Source organism: Herpailurus yagouaroundi, unplaced genomic scaffold, assembly GCF_014898765.1.
Source record: "Herpailurus yagouaroundi ecotype Mexico unplaced genomic scaffold, PumYag 100, whole genome shotgun sequence".
NCBI lineage: Eukaryota > Metazoa > Chordata > Mammalia > Carnivora > Felidae > Herpailurus > Herpailurus yagouaroundi.
Genome location: NW_024412391.1, coordinates 24,083,379 through 24,105,444, shown reverse-complemented (window position 1 = coordinate 24,105,444; position 22,066 = coordinate 24,083,379). Strand labels below are relative to the sequence as shown.

General features: G+C 36.7%; 1 protein-coding gene across 4 annotated transcripts in view; it reads left to right on the top strand.

Moving 5' to 3' along the window:
• Nucleotides 1-1,415: 1,415 nt before the first annotated feature.
• The window catches only part of ING3 (inhibitor of growth family member 3), a 29,158-nt gene continuing 8,507 nt past the window's right edge, over nt 1,416-22,066 (top strand). The window contains exons 1-9 of one of the 4 annotated variants that reach the window (XM_040472142.1): nt 1,416-1,570; nt 1,818-1,889; nt 4,573-4,673; nt 6,957-7,022; nt 17,364-17,460; nt 19,128-19,199; nt 20,118-20,198; nt 20,476-20,633; nt 21,212-21,405. In XM_040472142.1, the coding sequence (XP_040328076.1) occupies nt 1,543-1,570; nt 1,818-1,889; nt 4,573-4,673; nt 6,957-7,022; nt 17,364-17,460; nt 19,128-19,199; nt 20,118-20,198; nt 20,476-20,633; nt 21,212-21,405 (869 nt within the window). In that variant the 5' untranslated portion in view covers nt 1,416-1,542. Of the gene's footprint in view, nt 1,571-1,817; nt 1,890-4,572; nt 4,674-6,956; nt 7,023-17,363; nt 17,461-19,127; nt 19,200-20,078; nt 20,199-20,475; nt 20,634-21,211; nt 21,406-22,066 lie in introns of those variants that run through there. The other 3 variants (XM_040472140.1, XR_005789222.1, XR_005789221.1) reach the window with 3 other exon arrangements.

Here is a 22,066-nt window from a genome sequence, read left to right as displayed (position 1 = left end):
AAAGAAAGAAAGAAAGAAAGAAAGAAAGAAAGAAAGAAAGAAAGAAACTACAAACCTAGATTCACCCCTGAGAAACTGCAAAAATATCTGCAAAAATATCTAAGAGATCTTAGAAGCAGCTGGAAGGAAGGAAGGAAGGAAGGAAGGAAGGAAGGAAGGAAGGAAGGAAAGGAATGTGGGAGGGAGGAAGACTGAAAGCACCAGATTTTAGATAAAAGTACAGAAAGTAAACTAATTAATTATTAGAACTGAGGTAAGTTTCCTTTGACATTCATCAAAATGACAGATAAGTATCCTGATTAAGATCGGTGAAAATCTTGAGTATAAGAAAATGTGAAAGAGGGGGAAAGCAGAAAACTTAAATGCATAAAATGTTTCAACTCCAATCTGAAAAATATTTAAATAGAACATTAAATTATGAACTAAAGACAAATTTCCCTCAAAAACAGATAGAGCTAAGACAGGTGGAAAAGAACAAAATCCAACCTTTATTGAGTGCGAACGTTTTTAAGAAAAAGAAAACTGAGCAGTGAAAGACTAAATACATAACGGTGGAGCATGTGCGGGGAGGAGTCAAAAGGTAGAAACAGACACCACCCAGGACTATAGACATCTAATACAGGCTGTTTACTCAACGTAATCTAAAGTGATTATTAGAACAATCCTTAGATATTAAGTTTTCATCCGTTATTTCTACTTGTTCACTATTTCTTCTTTTCTGTGGGTGCAGGTTCTATGTATAGTTCAATTACATTACCATGACAGTGAGACAGACCGCAAAATAAAATGTGTAGGAGACTATAAAGGGCTATTTTTGCATCTTTTAATATGGGAAATTCATATTCACCCCATATTCTTAGTGTACACTATTTTAGTTACATGGAAGCCAACCAAAAGTCCCATTTATATTTTTAGCAGTGGATACTAAGGATAAATTCCAACAGAGAGTTCTGTTTTAAACAATCCAAATCGCCCGAACTTTGCTGATTATTCTAGCGTTGGAACATTTTCTATTTGCCTAGCACTATCTGAAATCTATGACTCACAAACGCTAGGGTATGGAATCATAGCAGTAAAGAACAGGTGAAAAGTTGTTCCTAGTTGTGTTCTGCAGGCGCATACAACTCCCGTCATCCCCTGTGCAAAAAATCAACAAATAAACATAGGCACCGCATTTCAGATTCTGTTGCGCTCCATTCGCAAGGACGCCTGGTTTTTGTAGTTTCTACATGAGGAACTGCCAGCACGTTAATAACTGCTGGGAGGGAATGAAACTACACTTCCCACAATGGCACGGGGGCGGGCTCCGGTCGGCTTACGTCATTGCTTCAGCCAACCAATGACAGCTCCGGGCGGCAGTGAGGCAAGCGCCGTCAGGCGCCAAAGTGGTTTTTTTTTTTCTTTTTTTTTTTTTTTTTTCCGCCGAAGCTGAGCGGGTGCTGCTAGCGGAGGCGCCATATTGGAAGGGACAAAACTCCGGCGACAGCGAGTGACACAAATAAACCCCTGGACCCCCTCGTTCCCCCAGCTCTAAGGGCCGCGATGTTGTACCTAGAGGACTATCTGGAAAGTGAGTGGGCGGCGCTGGCAGGGGCCGTCTGTGGGACCTGCGGGCGGGCAAGAGCGCGAGTGGACGGGGAGGCGGGATGGCGGGAGGGAGGGGGAGGCGGGGGATGTTTCTTTCTCACGGTAACTGGCAGCCTCGCTGTGGGCTGCCGGCTCCTTCGACCCCCCCCGCACGCACGCACGCACGCACTGACGTAAGCGCGTACTTTCGCCGTTGGCCCCGCCCCTCTGACGGACTCTCCCTTTGACAGTGATTGAACAGCTTCCAATGGACCTGCGGGACCGCTTCACTGAGATGCGCGAGATGGACCTGCAGGTGCAGAGTAAGTCGGCGCGTTTGCCCTTCTTCGCCGCGCGCGTTCAGTCCAGACTTCCCTGCCATCGACTTCATCGCCTCCGCTATTTGACTCTCCTCCGGCTCACTGGCTAGTGGATAAGGAGTTGTGAAAAAGAAAAGGCAGTGCCTAATCTTGCCTCTTGCTTTCCACGCTACTTTTCTCCTTGCTTTTACAAGAGAAGGAGGCATTAGGGCACGTGTATCTGTTTCTTCTCGAATTCGAGACTCTGCAATAAAAGCTTCTGTACCTTCAGTGAGGACGTAGATACCTGTTTTAATGCACATCGGTGTAAATGTTGAGAAGATTTTGACTTGAGCCCTTATGTATGGAACATAGATTTCAGCATTTATACTTTTGTTAAAGTTCGTTCTATTCAAAAATTTTCAAGAGCGGAAAACAGAAGCATAGGTGATAATGTGGTTCTTTAGTGACCCTGGTGAACTTGGAATGTCAAATTTTGGAAAGTTACACATTATAGGATACATTCTCAATTGTCAACAGGATGATATTTTCTCAAAGTGAGGGGAATAAGATTTTACTGTAAAGCTTCTTATCTGCTGTAATAAAAATTTTGACTTTTTTTCTATCAGTGGTAGCTTGGTAGTCTGGTTACTTTTTCCCAAAATTAACCTTGTTCTTTCACAGAGCAGTATGTGGTTTATATGATCATTTTTTTTTTCTGTGGAGTTTCTAAAAAAGGGTTTACAATTCAAAGAAAGTAAAGAATCAGTGTCTTTGGAGATAAGGTAAATACTTAGAGCAACATTACACTTAAGTACAAATTTATGTCCACCATGCTCTGAATGAACCTCATGAACTTTCCCCTTTTATGCAATGCGTATAATATAGCTGTTCTAACTATCTTGTAGACATACTATATTACAAATTAAGAATGCGAAATGAATTATATGTTACTTAATTAAAGTATATAATTAGGTGTACCTTTATAGCTGGATGTTTCTCCCGCTTTGGAGAAATTCAGCTATTCCTTAATTAAATTGTATAAGTGATAATAATGGCCGGCTGGCCTTCATGGGGTGTATCCTCAAAAAATCGGTTTCTTGATCCCATTTATTCCAGTGGTGTTTAGGCTATACACATGAAATGTTTCTCATGCTGCCCATGTTTTTTTGTTTTTTTAAAAGTAGAGGTGAAGGAAGACCTGGGTTTTGGGATATGATTGGGAGAAAAGGGGTATTGTGGAAAGAGATCAGAGAACCAACCATTCCTTGAGGTAGCTAAGGACCTGTACTTTTCCTCGCTTGTCTCTCTGCCCCTCTCCACCTTCCGCACCATTGTTCATGAATATACTTTTCTCAGCCTCTTGTCAGTTTCATGTGGCCGCACTTAATACAAGGTGATAAGATATGGAAGCTTTCTTTTATTTGGTGGATTGTAGTGTAGAAGTCTGAATTGTGTATTTCTTTGACTTGCTCACAAAATTCATTTTAACTTGAAGTTAGAAAATGCTTAGACAAAGGAAAATTCTTTTAAAAAATTAACTGCAAGACTTCTTAGAATCTTTAAAAACCTATTATGCCCTGAAAATCTCCAAAAGGTTTTCCTCAACTTACATAGCAACAGATTCCACCCCTCCCTTTTTTTTTTTTTTAACTTTTCCTTTTTTAGCAGACATGGAATGAGATGACCATTCTTGGCATAGGCTTAGAGAAAAACATCTAGAATAAATAATATAGTGTATGAAGTGAATAAATGATTGTACCCTCTATTTCAGTCATGATGTGAGACATCGGGGGCTTAATGCATATAGTGAGAGTTTAAAATCTTTTTATTACTTTTTCTTATTAAAAGGAATGTAGGGGTGCCTGGGGGGCTCAGTTGGTTAAGCCTCCAACTCTTGGTTTCGGCTCCGGTTATGATCTCACAGTTTGTGAGTTCGAGCCCCACTTTGGTCAGGCTCTGCACTGACAGTGTGGGGCCTGCTTGAGACTCTCATTCTCTCTCTCTCTCTCTCTCTCTCTCGCTCTCTCTCTCTTTCTCTGCCCTCCCCCCCCCCCCAACACACTTGCTCTCTCTCAAAATAAATAAACTTAAAAAGAAAGAAAGAAATGGGAGGATTATCTACTGGTGCTTTTTAAAAAATTTTTTTAATGTTTATTTTTGAGAGAGAGAGAGAGAGAGAGAGTGCTGGCAGGAGAGGGGCAGAGAGAGGGAGACACAGAACCTGAAACAGGCTCCAGGCTCTGAGCTGTCTCACTGAGCCTGATGCAAGGCTCGAACCCAAAAACCTGTGAGGTTGTGACCTGAGGCAAAGACAGACGTTTAACCAACTGACCCACCCAGCACCCCTCTAGTGGTACTTTCGATGAGAAATTGTGTTTTGGCACATTTGGCTGATTTAATGCCATTAGCTTTTGATCCAAAGGCTGTACTATTGAAATACTGTCGTACAGAACTTACCTATGTAGTCGACTCCTTTGATGACTGGAAAATTTTTGAAATAACAAAAATAAATTGTGAGTAGAGAAAATTGTTATTTTTTTCTAAAGTAAAGCATTTACATAATCAAAGCATGACATATTTAAGTTATTGGCCAAGTGAAAGAGTGTATGTTGTCAGATATTTTTTTCTTTACCCAATTCAAAGCATGTATATTCAGTATATGAATTTGGTCATCTAAATATGAAATGTTTTTATTATGTCATAGATGCAATGGATCAACTAGAACAAAGAGTCAGTGAATTCTTTATGAATGCAAAGAAAAATAAACCGGAGTGGAGAGAAGAACAAATGGCATCCATCAAAAAAGTATGTTCAACACTCTGGATGATTTATCAGTAAATACTGGGACTCTCTGAGAAAGATATTTTAAAATGAAATAGTTTTCTGGATCTCAGAATGAGGGAAAGTTACCAGTGGCTCTTTAAAATTTAAATATTTTGTTGTGGTTTAGAGCTTTAGGTGTATGGATTTTTTTTTAATTTTTTTATTTATTTTTGGGACAGAAAGAGACAGAGCATGAGCAGGGGAGGGGCAGAGAGAGAGGGAGACACAGAATCCGAAGCAGGCTCCAGGCTCTGAGCTGTCAGCACAGAGCCCGACACGGGGCTCCAACTCACGGACTGCGAGATTATGACCCGAGCCGAAGTCAGATGCTTTAACCGACTGAGCCACCCAGGCACCCCTAGGTGTAGGAATTTTTAATAACTTTTTGGCAATAAAAATTAGCAACTTTTTTTAGAGAATTACAGAGTCATAAAAAGTACAGTTTTTTTCTTTTAATTTGTTTTATTCTGTTTACAGGTAATTAAAGTTACCTTGTGTTTAGAGATGAAAATACTGTCTTCTAATTTTGGCCCCAAACTGGTATGAAAAATAGCACACCTTGAAGCATATTTTACACATTGCTAGGTACCTGAGTTGGTGGAATCACAAAAAAACAGAATTTTAAGAGTTGAGAAGATCCTTAAAAAAATCTTTTATTTAAAACTCTGTATGAATTGGGCCTAGAAATACAGAATTCCTTGAGTTTTTGTTAATTTTATAGTACTCTCAGGTCTCTTCCAGATTAGAATGAGTATCAGATCTCCTCCCAAGCTTTGCTTTAAATGTATGACCTAGTGTATTTGGGATACATTGGAAGAACTACATAAAAGACCCACATTTTGTCGTGACCTCCGTTTAGCTGTGTGACATTGGACAGGTTCTTTAATATCTCTAATAATAATGGCTCCTTCATCCCCATCCTTCATAGAATTGATCAAAGATCAACTGAGAAAGAAATTTGAAAGCTACAAATTTCGTGTATTGTGTTATTTATTTTGCCACATGGGAGGAAGATTATTTCTGTTAGGAGAAAAAAAATTAGAATCTGTAACAATTGGTCCTGACTGGGAGGATACCTGGAGACCCAGGTGTGTATGAGTATAGACATCACATATACAGTTGACCCTTGAACAACATGGGTTTGTATCAATGGGTCCACTTTATACCTGGATTTTTTTTTTTTTTTTGACAAATACAGAACAGTACCATAAAAGTATATTCTGAATAACATTTTTTCCTCTAGTTTACTTTATTGTAGGAATACAGAATAATATAATGCTTGTGCAAAACATGCATTAATCTCCTGTTTCTGTTATCAGTAAATGCTTCCAGTCAACAGTTGACTGTTAGTAGGTAAGCTTTTGGGGAGTCAGAAGTTCTATGTGGATTTTCAACTGCAGGGGGGTTGGCATCCCAACCCCCGCCATGTTCAAGGGTCAAATGGGCAACACCAAGTCAGTTATTATTCCTTTAACCTATTAAGTTTTTGGTGCACTGCAGCTTGGATATACCCTTAAAAGTCTAAAAGTCCATGGTTTCTATGTTTTTAAATGATTTGCTTTATATGAGGAGAAATCTAAAGTATAGATTGACATTGTATGAATTGTAGGAATTAATACTTAGCTTAAGAGAGTTCTGAGACACCTGGGTGGCTCAGTTGGTTAAGTGTCCTATTCTCTATTTCTGCTCAGGTCATTATCCCAGGGTCGTGGGATCGAGCCCCTTGTCAGGCTCCTCACTGAGCTGCTTAAGATTGTCTCTCTTTCTTCCTCTGCCCTTCCCCCCACTCTTGCGCTCTCACTGTCTCTCTCAAATTAAAAACAAACAAAAAAAACCCTGAGAGTTCCAGAACAATTGGAAAATAGAGACATGCAGGTCAGAATATTTTCAATATTTATACTTTTATTAAAAAAATTTAAAAATGGAGAGTATAAATTAGATAAATTGTAACGTTTTCTTTGAAAGAAAAAGAGTATTCATTAGTTCACATAACTTTTACTAGTTTAGAGGCTAGACTTGGAATAGTATTTAATTTTACTTATATCTTTTTTAGGAATGCTTAACATCTTCCTTTGATTCTTGACCATTGTATAAAATTTCTAATCCTACCCCATCCCCATCCTATCCTTAACTGGGTTTTTATTGCTAATGTAGGTTGACTGACATTGAATACAGGGTATGATAATGAAAATGCAGTTTTATGTCCTAACTGCACATATTTTTAAGTTATTAATTTGTTCTTAAAATGAAAATGTTTTTATTCAGGATTACTATAAAGCTTTGGAAGATGCAGATGAGAAGGTACAGTTGGCAAACCAGATATATGACCTGGTAAGTAAAATTAATGTGAATGCTGTGCTATAGTATTTACATTATGGATTATGTTTTAAGTTTCATTGGCTTGAATGTTAATAGGAAGAGCAGACTAAATTTGAGGTATTGTTTTCTTGATCCCATTTAATTTGAGGTTTTAGTGTCCATTTTTGGTTTCTTTGCAGAAAAGAGAGTCTGCAGTTTTAGTTAACAGGTCTAGAACCTTACATTTTAGCTGAATTTACTTTGCTATAAGGTTTTATCCGATGTTAAACTTGTTTTTTTTTTTTTCAACAAGAATTGATGTTTAAATTTATTTTACTAATCCTTATTTTAAGGTAGTGTATTTACTTCCCTGTAAATCCTCTTGAGATTGTTTCCGTGGTAAAATACATGTAAGACTACTGTGCTGACAAGACTTTTTGGTAGCCTGATTAAATGAAGAAGAGAATCATTTGAAGTCAGTGTTAACAGATAGTACTCAACTATCTATTAAGTGATGTCAATAGATAGCACTCAATGACTGGCTCAGGTGGCAGAAATGGGAAACACTCAATTAAACTTTAAAAAAAGGTTCTTTTTTGCAGTAGCAGCACTTGTGAAAGATTGAAATCACTAAGAAGACAGAGGCAGTATTTCTCAAACTGGTATAATTATGGTGCTCTCTTTTATGTTAAGCAGCTTCTAAAATACATCCTTTAGGAAATACTCATTTCTGGTTCTGCCTCAAAGCAAATTAAAGCTAAAAAGAAATAAGTGGTCACTTATGGTCTCCTTTAGCATATAGATTTCACATCGTATTTTTGTAATCTTACCTGGATGCCATCTTATTACTGAACAAGTATATGTAAACGTCAATGTTGTTGGTGAGCAAGACACAAGATAAAAGGTACATACCACACATGGTGCACATTGTAAATGTTTATGCAAAACTAGCAGACATTTGTCCTGTGAAGCTATAGAAAATGTTTTGTTGTTCTCATATAGTAGAAAGTTTTACTGGTGTAAATCACCTAGGCTCTTTTGTTCATACAGTTCTGAAAATAATTCTGAAAATAATTTCATGAAAGATATACTGCCTAAAGAAAGGTAGAACAAATGGTAGCTTGATTTACTGTGGAATTGAAAAAAAAAAGGTTCTTAATTGTTTTGGTCTTGAATTATATATATATAGACATAGAAAAAGACATTTATATTTGAATCCAAGAGGAAGTTGTTTGGTAACATCGTCCTCATATTTAATGATTATACGTGTCAGTCTTTATTTAGAGACTACCTTCTTTTTAAATCATATAGATCTTTGGCTGTATTCTTGGGTTATATTTTGTTATTTTAGTACTTTCTGTATGTTTAAAAAATACTTCATACACTTAGAAAAATATGTATAATATAAATATGTTCTTTTTAAATATGTGTGTTTTTCTGTGTATGTATTTATATATTATTTATGAACCGCACTGTTTATCTACTCTTGTGCTTCGTATAGTGGAGTTTTACCTGGAGTTATAACGAAGGAGTAAAAAGTAAATACTATAAATGGCTTGTGTCCTCAAGGTGTTGGTAAACTAGTTGGGAAGATGTGTCCACAAACTAAAGCGAAGAGCCTGTATAGAAACAGTGTAACAAATAAAGATTAATGCAGTTAAAGATAAATATCTGATAAAGGGCTGAACTAACTCACAGTAGAGTTATTGTTAATTTCTTAGAGGTTATGAGATGAGTGTTGAACAGAATTTATTCAGAGGCTGAGGGGCCTGGATTAGGTGTGGTATTGAGGGGAAAGCATTTCACTCAGAGATAATGGATAAACAAAGAATGAGAATAAAACCTAGTAAATTCTTTGAGGGGGATAGATTATTTAGGGTGGGGAGTGAGGTAATTGAAGGTGATGTGATAAACTGAACAAAATGTAATAAAAAGCAAGTGCCCATAATGGATCCATACAGACGTGAGTTCAGCCACTTCACTGACAGTGGGACTTTGGAAAAAGTATTTAATCCCAGAACCTTGGTTTCCTGATCTGTAAAATAGCAGTCTTAATTTGTGCCTTACAGATAGATTTGCACATATGTATATAAATGCTGTTAGCTGGGCAGATAGTAGGCGCTCACTTCTTTAAAGATTCACTCCATCTTATTCCTCAAACTGGAATTGTGCACTTTCTTGGAGCCACTGTTTCCCTTTCAGCTCTGCCAAGTTGCACCTGGTTTTTCTCCAGTCTCCCAGTATTTCCAGAACTGCCTTTTGTCTTGTCTTTTCTTCTTTCTTTCCTTCCTCTCCCCTTCCTTTCTCTGTCCTCCTTCTGCCTTTTCTTTTTGTGACTTTTCTTTTCCTCTCCCCCTTTTGCTTCCTTCCTATTTTAGCACTCCATATTAAATTGCTGTTTCAGGCTATTGTGACATCTCTAATATAAAAATCCATTCTTCTTTGAGACTTAATTGTCTATTATCATCCTCCCATTTTTCTGACCTTCCTCAGTCTCCATGGGTGCCACTCATAACGGTTGCTGTTCCTCAGGACTCTGTCCTCGACCTGCATTCTTTCTTACTGTATTCAAGTAGTTCTCACGTAGAGGTAACTCTCTTCCCTTCTTCTGCCCAACTCCAGAGGCCAGAAAGACCAAATGACACATGGTGAAGAACTGATCTCTCAAATGCCAGTTTTATCCCCTGCCCCCCACACAACCCAAGTTGAGAAATCTCTCCATTAATTTTCTGTGTGTTCTCTTAGTTTTAGCAAATATACATGAATGATTCCCCAAGCTCAGACTTCTCTTCTGAGCCTATTCGTCTTACCTGAGAATTCCAGGCCCTGGAGCTCAGTGTATTCAATCTTAACTCTCAGTCTCCCCTTCAACTTCTCTCAGAAGAACCACTGATCTTCCAGTTATTCACATTGGAATACCGAAAGTTATCCTGGCCTCCTCCTCGTCCCTGGCCTCCCCACATTTAGTTGATCACTATGTCGTGTTCGTTTTTATTTTCTAAGCATCTCTCATCACCCCTTCCTCTCCAATTCTACAGCCTGCCGTCATTCAAGAACTTTAACAACAGCAAATGACTGGCATGCTTTTCCTTCCGTCTTTGCTTAGGAAACTTTCTCCATCTTTCATAATACTCCACATGCAGTCTCTTTATTAAAATCGCCTTAATATTGATATCTGTGTCATTTATATCTAGGAGACGAGATTTGACCACTTAGGAAAGTCAACAAGAGTGATTAAAACAAATTTTTTTTAATTAGTTTTCTTTATTTTTGAGAGGCAGAGAGAGGGCGCGTGTGGGGGAGGAGCAGAGAGAGAGGGAGACACAGAATCCGAAGCAGGCTCCAGGCTCTGAGAGGGCAGCACAGAGCCTGATGCGGGGCCCAAACTCATGAACTGTGAGATCGTGACCTGAGCCGAAGTCGGACGCTCAACTGACTGAGCCACCCAGGCACCCCACAACAAGAGTGATTTAAACAAAAGATTTATTTTCCTCTCGTGTAAAATAACTGTTGGAGGAGGCAGGCCAGGGGCTGTGTGGCAACCCCAACATCTTTGTTGTCCCAGGCTGCTTCTGATCTGTTCCTCCTCTTTTCTGGACAGGTAGAAGAATTGCTGTGGGGGTTACTCAAAAGGGCGTATTTTGCAATTCAGTCAGCTCCTTTAAAGGAGCCTGGAAATTTTACCTACTGATTCCTGCTTATCTTCTTGACTCCTTCTAGCTGCAAGGGAGGCTGAGAAATGTTGCTTAACAGGGTACATTGTGACCCTTGGAGTACAATTGGGGTTCTATCAGTAAGGAAGGAGGCTATTGAGTAGGTAATTAACAGTTTGGGCCTTACCTTACCCTCAACAGAATCATACTGACCTCTAAATATTGTTATTCCCATGGTTTTATTATTACTTTAATTAAATAATTATTTATTTACCTTTTACTTGTATGTGTGTCTTCTCTACTATAAATGTCAAGAACTATGTCTTTAAAAAATCTTTTAGTGTTTTCAGACTCTAGCGTAGTTATTTCTCAGTAAACATTTGTTGAACAAGATTGCCTAAATTATTTAATGGAGACGAAAAGGCACTAACGTGACTCCCACATTATGAGTTTAGTGGCTAGAGTTTAGTGGTGTTCAGTTAGTTGCATCAGATATGGCAGTTGAGTGACATTTTCTCAGAAGGTAACAGAGTCACATTTTAGTATATGCTAAGTTTGGCTTGGTTTTGACGGACAAACACAGGCTGCTGTGCCAAACATGGGTAGGCAAATAGCCACCTCTTGTCAAAGTATGGCTTTAAACCAAGAGAAATGAAAGTAATATAATTCAAGTGAGTTTAGTTTCCTTTATAGAATCGTTTAGCAGACCACACATTCAATCTCATGATCTATGTCTTTGCTCACATCTTTTTGGCATCCCTCTCTTTAAATTGCTCTCAATTTTTTTAGTGTCTTCAGTTTAGATAGATTTCTATCTCTGATACATAAGCTCATTTTGAAAGTTCTAAAACAGGATTTATAGATATGCCTTCAGCAAAAGGGGCATTATTTTAAAAATATAAAAAACTTACTATGAGGTACATGTTTTATTTAAATACCTTTCACTTTATAGTTGTACATTAATAATTTTTGACTATTTTCAGTACCTTTGCTTTTAAAGAGATTCCTTTTAAAGTATGAAAACGTTTATTAAACACTATTAGGCCTTGACAATTGAAAATTATGACAATATTATTTTTGTAAAATAAGAAATATTAGATCTCCTAGCCAGGGCCCTTGAGGGTACATAAGGTTTGTAGTCATTCTCTACCCTCAGAGCCTGGCACAACAGATTCGTTGAATGGTGAGCACAAGGACAAAGACTTCGGAGGTGATCTAATCCAGTGTTTCCCAGACCTTAATATTCGCATCCTACCTTCCAGGCTTTTAGAGTGTTCATATCATCTGTACATCTATTTACTAAGTAAATTTTAAAATGAAATTTGTGTAAGAGGAAAATTTATTTGGTAATCTGATATTATTAATGTAAATGAAAAAATGAGTATCACTTATCACAAATAAGTCATTATAAAATGTTAAAAAACAATAGCCCCCTTGGAATACTTGTGCTCCGTGTTGCTGCACCACTTTGCCAGAGTGGCGTGTGGAATTTGAGCACTTTACACTTGAGGGTAAGTGTACTTTTGCAGGTAATTGCAGTTGAACGTAAGGGAATTATTGCCTTGTTCATAGGGAAGTTATTAAATGAATTTACTATCTTAAATTGGTTATATTCCCCAAAATATCAACAGTAAGTATCCAGGTGAAAGTCTTTATAAATAGGAAAGAGGGGAAAAAAAAAAAGGAAAGAGGAATTAAATTCCTATAACATTTAACACTTGAGAGCTTAGGGAGCTAAATACTTCAAAGGTGAGTGGATAGGGCACAGTATAAATGTAAACTTACAGCAATTTTCATTCATAGATCATTTATCCAGTAAACAGAGGTACCTCTATTTATACACTTCTGCATAGTGGGAGAGAGTAACTTTGATTCATTCAGCAAATATTTGTAGAGCTCCAGCTATGAGCAGTCATTGGTATAGTGGGCAGTAATGACAGACAAGCAATGAATATAGGCATAGTATCAAATAAAGATTAGATTTTGGTAAGTGCTGTGAAGGAAATAAACATTGTGGAAAGAGGGATGAAGAATGAATTACTAGGGGAGGCTGTTAAGAATGTCACCAGGATGAGTGTAGTCTTAGTAGGTGACATTTGAGGTAGTACTTGGAAAACGAGAAGGAGCCAGCCATGGGAAGGGAGCTTCAGAAAGCACATTTCGGGCAGATGATGTAGATGATGTACCACGCGTCAAGTCTGAGGGGGAAAAGGGCTTGGCCGGTCCAATCAGAAAGAGGCCAGTGTAGTTGGTGTATGTAAGAAAGGTATTCAGAGGAGGCAGGCAGGAGCCACCACAGGCAAGGTCCTCCTGTAAGCCAATGCAAGCTGTGTGTTTTTTCTTCTGAAAGCAGTAGGAGGCCACCTTAAACAGGAGTGAGGTGTACCTTAGAGATTGTCTGCATGCCTTTGCTTAAACATTGTGTTATTGTGGTAATTTCAAGTAAGCGTATATTTACAGATTTTAATGTACAATAATTTAGTATATAATTGTATTTGATTTGCCCCTCAGTGTTTTATATAGCATGGTATTTGATTGTATTATTAATTTTTGAGATACTTTATTTACTTTTAAAGTCAGTAGTAAACTTTTAATACCTAGAAGTAGCTCTATAATGTTACTTTCATTTATTAAGAAAAGAAACGAGACTGCATAAATATCCACAAATGAAGAGATTGGTGGAATTAGAGGTTCTGTAGAACAAACTGAAAATTCATTTCAGTAGTCTTAGTGAAATGAACAACAACAAAAAGCTGTCCTATTAAAATAAATTCCTTCTAGAATCCTGATGCTCATAGTCATTAAACACTTATTTGTGTTTCTCAGTCAGATGTCACTGTCATAAGGCCGTATTACATTACAATACCTAATAAAGTTGATTTGTGTACACTCTGATAGAATTTGAGCTTTTAGTTAATGCTTGAATGATTTTAGCAGTCTCTTAACATTGCTCGGTACCCTTGAACTTGCTTCTTTTTTATATCCTGGCCTGTTCCTGAGATGATTATATTTCAGGTCTACATTTTACCTATAAATTTGAGAATTCTTCATCTGATACTCTAATTAAGGAAATATATTGTGTAAGTTTGACCTTTTGATTTGTCTCCTATCCTATCCTCATTGTCTTTAAGGAAGATTAGATGTAGTTTATGTGCTTAGGCCTCAAATATTTGATTCAGCCTAAAGATGGGTCAAATTTTCACCTATTTTAAATAAAATTCAGAGATGTGGAGAATCATTTTCATGACTTGTCAGAGAAATAATTTGCCATCATGACTCCTTTTTCTTCTCCAATTTACCCTCTTTATTCACTGTTACCAGATCTTTTCACAGTTAGAAATTTATCTCTCATTGTCATGAATTTCAACTTAGAACTTTATATACTAACTTGTGCTCTTTCTAAAAGGGCAAGCTAGACATTTAAATTTTAGAATGGCATGGTATTAGAAGCCATAAATCACGCAGAAACTTTTTAAAATGCTGTATTTCGTTCAGTTTGGGTCCATCAGTGACACATCTTAAAGTTTGAATATTGGAAAACTGGGAGTCAAAAGAGAAAGAATAAATGATTACAGTTCTATGCAAAAATGTTCAAGTATGAGGATTTTTTTGTTTCATGCAGAGGGGCCAAGTTTGACTTAAATATCTTTGTGATCATCAATATGTTAACAAATAATGTTGACAGAATTTCCTTTGGCTCTCAAGAAGTCAGAAAAAAGGTAATTGATTTAAAATTAAAGGAATTACATTTGGGGTTATCAGATATGATTTGGGGCTATAGAGTAAGGAAGATTTTGCTGCTGTTATTTATTGACATTAAATGGGGAGCAAATCAAATAATTAGACTCCACGGTCAGCCTTGTGTTAGAAAGCTGTGGTTAATGGAAAATGTCTCTCAGTTGGCGTAGGACCCTCTTTACTACTATAAATCAATCTTATGAGGTCAGGTGTGTGTGGGGGAGTGGGGTAATTTAGGTTCTTGCTTTGCCTGATACCTATGGGGCCATTATGGTGATCTGCCAGAACAGGTGCTCTACCCATGCAGAATCGTGAGGGTAGAGGACATGCAGTCCACAGCTTTCAGTCAAGTTCGGTGTTCTTTCTGTGGCTGTTTAATACCATTTAAGTACTCTGGTGCTTTATAGCTTAAGTTAAATCTGTGGCCAACTTTCTAACTTTAATTCGATTTAGTACATCAGCGGTGAATCTGAGACAAATTAATTCTCATTGCCTACTGATTGCTTATAATATTCATCTGTTCATAATCTTTTTTTACCTTTCAGGTGGTAGGAATGATTGGAAGTTATCTTCCAAAGCTGCCTGCCTACTACAATGTGGTTTAGGCTTTTCTGTGTTTGTTTATTTTAATTATGTATTTGGTTTTTAGAATTATGAAATCGTGGGATTCTGCTGCTTTTTCTGAGCTGCTAGTACTGGAAAATTCCATCATTTTCCATGTTCTCATGTATAATAACCCTTATCAGTACTATCTTTAATGCATCGAAACAGTTATTAGATGCAGGGGTGGAAGGAGTTAGGGGAGGGTCCATGGCGTCGCCATCTCACTCTGGCGCCATCTTCCCAGCCAAGATTCTAATATTCTACCTGTCTATACTGTACATACCTGTTACAGGCCACACTGTTCTTTACTTTTTATTTTTTTTCTTAGAATCCTTTGTCTTTCTGTGTCTATTCATTCTTTCCATCCCTTCAAAGATGATACATTCTTCACCCTCTAACTCATTTATACCTCCTTTATGTCTACCACAGCCCAGTGTTTTTTATATATATATATTTTTTTTTTAATGTATTTCTTCTGATCCTTTTCCAGCTTTTGCTTATTTGCTACATCTAGGAGATATATATTTTAAAACATTATTATGTTAAACATCTTACAGAAATCTTGATTTGTCAGCTAAATTGTAATTCCTATGAAGGCAGGGATTCTCTCTCATTTTTCATGTGTCTGCCATTTAACCCAGTGCTAACTCAGCACATAATAGGAATGCAGTATTTATTAGTAGTATGATTGTAGTTAATAAAGTTGGTGGAGTATTTTCATTGCATTGAGTGTTCTTGGAATTTAAATATGAGTATTTTTTCTGACTTCCCTTAAGATTACATTTTGACAATGTAAGATGTATTTTTGAATAACTGAGGTCTGTGTTCACACATTATTATTGGATGGGAGGTTCCATTAAAGAATGCTCAATTACCTGCATGTTCTTTGAATAGGAGCAACTGTCTGTAATATGAGACTCTATAGGATTTTAAATATTGCGAGGACAGTCTCTACCAGGCTCTGAAAAATGACTTGTGAAGATGGAGGGAAAAACTGGGTTTTAAAATATTGAAAAGTCACTAACCAATACCCCAATGGGTGCTGCTAATATACAAAATATAAATAATAAGGAGATATTCTTATTTTTCTATTTGAATTCTCTTATTCTGAGTTAATAAACAGTTGGGTGCTGCATACAGAAGTTCAGAGGGCAATGTTAGGTATAGATGGTGAAGTACAATTTATTACAAATAGATCAGAGTTAAGTTCCTTTTCCATAAGGCATTAACTGTTGCCTTTGGCTATCTTACTTAAACCCTCTAAGTCTTAGTTTCTTCACTTATGAAATGGAGACAGTAAAAACCTATGTCAGAAGATCAGAGCAAGGGCTAGAAAAGACAGAAGAGCATCTGATGCACCAAGCACGTTATGTGGCGTCTGACACAAACAAATTATCTTTTGCTACTTTTCTCCCCATCTCCTTCATTTTAGGTACACGTTACTTCATTCTTATTTAATTTGTTTGCCCTCATGATGTATCATAGACCTCTTGATACTTGTCAGAAAGTCACTCTTAAATTATTTAACAATGATCCATTGGGAATCTGGAGTTTGAAAAAAGGTGTTGTCAAGAATATAACAGCATTTTTCAAAAAATTTGTGTTTTCTTTGTTTCACTTCAAAGTAGTAAATTTGAAAAAGTATTGAAAAAATTTTTAATATTAACCTTAAGAAATTAAGACTTGCTGCTAGTTGGAGGTATCATATAGTTTTCTGAAATCAGTCAAAAGATCTCTAGGTGAATGAAAAAATTTGCTACCTTAACAAGGACAGTAGTATTACAATAAAACCATTTTAACCAGGCTCTTTGGGGAATAGAGTTTTCTGGCTAAAAACTCCCTTTGTTTCAACCCTTTACATCAATGTTTACAAGTATAATGGTTTAATTTTCTGCCTTCGAGAAATGTATGTATAGAATATAGGAGCGTCTTTGTTTATAGACAAGGATCTTTCATTCTTCATTCTAAATAACAGTTATTATAGGATGGCAGTGTGGATGACCTTATTATAAGTAGGAGATTAGGTTGAAAGTAATCCCAGGGGATACTATAAAAAGTTACCAATCCTCCTGCACTTCCTCTCCCCTCAAGTCCCAAATACCAGTTTTGCTTTAGTTTCATATCCCACCTCTTCTGAATGTTTTCTAACAAATTGTGATTTTAGTTTCTTAAAACTTCACATTATTAAGGGAGACTTGAGAGATTATTTTGTCTAGCACCCTCATTTCATAGATTAAAAAGCTGAGGTGTAGGTTGATTGACTTGCTCAAGGATACTAAGCGGATTCACTAAAAGAAAAAAGGTTCAGTTTTCCTCATTAAACTGACACTTTAATAGTGTCCCAAATTTTGGTGGTTATCTTTGATCTTCTTTGAAACAGGTAGATCGACACTTGAGAAAGCTGGATCAGGAACTGGCTAAGTTTAAGATGGAGCTGGAAGCTGATAATGCTGGAATTACAGAAATATTAGAGAGGCGTAAGTAAAATTTACAGTTTTCCATCAATGTCGGACAGTCCATGTGCGAATCACTAAGGAGACACTTATCCCACGGGGACTTCTCAGAACCCGTGCTTCTGTGGATGGTGGCACCTGGGTCGGACAGGCGTGGACTCTAGCAGTTAGAACATTTGGGTTATGGATGCTGAGTGAGAGGATACAGGATATCATACACTCTCTCTTTATTAAAATCACATATTAAGTCATTCCATTTTTTAATATGCATATATATATTAGTAAGTTGAGGGGTAAGACCAAAGATTTAAAGAAATAGAACCATCTAGATACAGGTTAACCATCTGTCTTTAAATGTATTGACTTTGCCCTGCCTATTGGATACACTTTAACTTTGAGGAAAATTTTTCTTTTTTCTTCCTAAGAACTGCCTTAAGGTTTTTTCCCTCAGTAAGAAAGATTTTAATTAGTTCCAAAACACTTCCTCTCTTTCTCAAGTAAGTCCTTCTTAAACTTTTTCTTATTCATAAGAAGCCATTTTAATATATCTTTGCAAGGTTCGACTTGATCTCCTGCTATAATTTACCTGTTTATTACTTTTTTTTTTCTTGGTTCATTTCAACAGCAAGAACATGTACCTATTTCTACACACTGATGAAAAATTTATTTATGGTATTAGGTGATGTGTTTATATATGTATTTATGTATACATGTATGTATGTATATATATTATACACACACACACACACTCTCTCTCTCTCTCTCTCTCTCTCTCTTTCATACACATGCTCCCTAGAACAGGGAAACAACCAGTCATGAATCCATCTTGGTATCCGTAGTGCATTTTTGTATTCAAAAGTAGATCTGTCACTTTAGATGATCGTCTGATTTATTTGTGATACTTTTATTCCAAGGAAATCCTATTTGAGAATTGTATTTTGAGACAAAATAAAATATAACTGCTCTAATTTTTTTTTGAAATGCTGACAGTAGCTGTGAATAACAGTAATTCATGCCTATTCAGTACTGCAGGAAGGTTAATTATGCATCCTCTGTAAGGACACAGACATATGGAACTAAACCAGATCAAGTTCTAAAATCTGCTCCACCCTGTGCCCTGCCATAATTTCATCTCAAGGGATCAAGATAAACCCAGAATATTTCTTTAAAAGCATGTTAATGCTTGGCAGTAGAGATTCTGTGCCTAACTTCTTTCAGGAAGTCTTTACTATCATGTGTCATTTTAATGATCAAAGAATTTTCTTTCATGTACTAATGCCCCATCACCTAATACTGTAGGATCTCCCGTTGAAAGGTCTTCTTCAATCCAGGATAATTAGTTTGAGTTTTTCAGATCTTATCGGTAATGGACTTGTGATATCCATTCATCCACTTATGTGGTACCCACTGTCCTGAATTCCCCAATTAGACATTAGCATGCCTTGAGCTGTTTTGTACTTAAGGTGAATATTAAGAAGTGGATTATGTATTGTTTAGAGGGAGGATGAAATTGGCTCAGGGTGAAACTGGAAGTGGTGATTCTCTAATGTGCTTAACTAAAATGATACAGGCGTATGCATAGAACTTGCCAGTCCTTTGCTGGGTAAGGGTACATAGTGCCTTTAGTTGATTGACCTGTAAATTTTTGTGTTGACATTTAATGGAGTTGTATCTCTGTGCCTTTTTTTTAGGATCTTTGGAATTAGATACTCCCTCACAGCCAGTGAACAATCACCATGCTCATTCACATACTCCAGTGGAAAGTAAGTTTGGTTTAGGGCAGCTAAAATTAAAAACTCATTATATTACCTGTATATTCTTTTTAACTGGCTCTATGCCATCCATTGAGGGGGGAAAAAATTCCCTTCCTTTTCTTTTGTGAGATCTATTTTTTCATTATAGTTCCTGGTGGACTTAACTTCTTCATTTGGGAAAAAAGTATATTTGATTTGGGAGTAGAGAGTTTGCTTTTCCTGGAATACTTGGAGGACAAATGTATGGTATTAATAGCAGTATATACTTCCATATGCAGACACCTGACTCTCTCTAGAGAGTGTTAAAACCCAAGGCAAATGATAACTACTTGATGGTAGGCTCTTTGTTTTTGTTGTTTTGTTTTGTTTTTCATCCTTGCTTGTCCAGTGCTTAGCCTACTTTGGCATATAAGAAGGTCTCAAATGATTGGTGGGCTAGTGAGTAAATGAATGCTTGGTTGGATGTTAGCTTGCTAGAAGACTGTATCAGTGCATTTTGTGACAGATCAATTTGAATGAAAGAAGGGTTGACTGAAAACTGTTCAAAATTGTAGAGTTTTGAAAACAAAGTTCCTCTCATGTTATATGTGAAACCATGGTGAATCGTGGGTTATCTGCAGGACTTTGCTACTGAAGTTTTGTGGGTTTTTTTGTGATTTGTGTGAGAAGTCTCCTCTTTTTTTTTTTTTGTTTGTGAGAAGTCTACTCTTAATGAAATAGGTGACACAGAGAGTTCTTCTTATCCTGTCCTCTAAGAAAACAGACTGTTGTGTATTCTGTGAAGAACTCAGAACATAGCTGTACTTGTTTATAACTGGATGGAAGTATTATGCCTTGTCCATAGTTCTTTAAAGTTTAAAAACACACAGATTCTTTCTTTATATTCAGAAAGGAAATATAATCTGACTTCTCACCATACAACAACAGATCATATTCCTGAAAAGAAGTTTAAATCTGAAGCTCTTCTATCTACCCTTACATCAGATGCATCTAAGGAAAATACACTAGGTAAGTTTATTATCTTAAATATGAATTTTGCTTTTTGTTTCTGTTAAAATAAGGGGAAATTAAAGCGTTCGGGATTAACGAAGCTTACAGATTTTTTACTTGGTTAAAGTCCACATCTGGGAAAAGAAGAAAAAGGAAAAATGGAACATGAAAATTTTATAGTGGCGTGAAAATGTTAAATTTAACGATTATATCTGTACTGGGAAATAATGTATTTTAAGCTCACTAACATTATGTTCTCTCCAACCATTCTTATTTCTTCTTTAATTCTACATAGGGTGTCGAAATAACAATTCTACAGCCTCTTCCAACAATGCTTACAACGTGAATTCCTCCCAACCTCTGGCATCCTATAACATTGGCTCATTATCTTCAGGAACTGGTGCAGGGGCAATTACCATGGCCGCAGCTCAAGCCGTTCAAGCCACAGCTCAGGTAAAAAGGAAGAGGTTTGGAAATAGGTACATTTTGTCTGACTCATTGGCAAACTTGGATAGAAACAACTAGATGTGAACAGAAAGAGTTTTTTTACGTTGTGTAGTTCCATTTTTAAATCATGGTCTTATGGTATCTGATATGAATTTTTAATGAAATGAATATGCATTAATTTACCTGATTGATAATGAAAAGTGAAAAATAGTTTTGTGCAATCTCATGCAGAGCCCTTCACCCAGTAATTGCTCATGATGTGCATAGTCTTGACAGTGAGCCACAGCATCTGCTAGGAGAGCACTCTGTTCTCTCTGCTGGTTTCGGGGTTTCTTCAATAGCCTTAGGACTTAGATTGCCAAATTAATATATTCCAAATTAAGTTGCCCACTCTATAGTCACCTCCTAACTGTGTAAAAACTGATTTTAAATCTTTACATAAAGTAGCTTAAATTACAGTGATGAAAATAATGGCTTAAACAAAATAATACTGGATAACCAACATAATATTATAACTAGTAGGACTGAAAAAGAAAGTCTGCATACTTATGTTTATTAATATTCTCCATGAATGTCTATTTAAGATGAAAGAGGGACGAAGAACATCAAGTCTAAAAGCCAGTTATGAAGCGTTTAAGAATAATGACTTTCAGCTGGGAAAAGAATTTTCAATGCCCAGAGAAACAGCTGGCTATTCATCATCTTCAGCACTCATGACTACATTAACACAGAACGCCGGTTCATCAGCAGCCGACTCACGGAGCGGGAGAAAGAGCAAGTAAGTTTGATCATTACAGTAGCCCCATGCCTTTACTAAGTATGCAGGCTACTTGGTACCCAGCTGGGCTTCCGTATATTAAACACAGGTAGCATATAAAGGATCAGGGTGACCTTTAGGGAAGCAGGGAGACATGACATTTTCATCCACACTGCCCTACTTTGGAGGAGTAAAGTCTTTAGAAGACGTTAAGTGTCTTTAATCTTTCTAAAGTCTTACATTGGGTATAAATGACTTCTGTTTACTTTCTTTCGTTCCCTAGGATAAACCATTTTATGGAACTTTTTTCATCTATGATCCCTTATTTTATCATGTGTTTCAATGTAAATTAATGCATAAGACACAAATTTTATCCTGGGAGTTTTTTTGAATAAAATTATTCACTTTTATTAAAAGTAAATTATCTTCCTTCATTCTTGGTCTTATGCCCCCAAAACTGAAATTATGAAAATATCTCTAGATTGAGTGTATGAGACTCTAAGGAAGATTGTCTGAATTTTAAATATGAAAACTTAACAGCATTCGGCGCCACCTGTCCCAGGTGTCTGCGTTTGGTAGGTGTTCTGCCATCATGGAAGTTCTGAATGGTAGGCCAGAAGAATAGGTTACCTAGTAATTGCATCATAATTTATTTTTATTTTATTTATTTATTTATTTATTA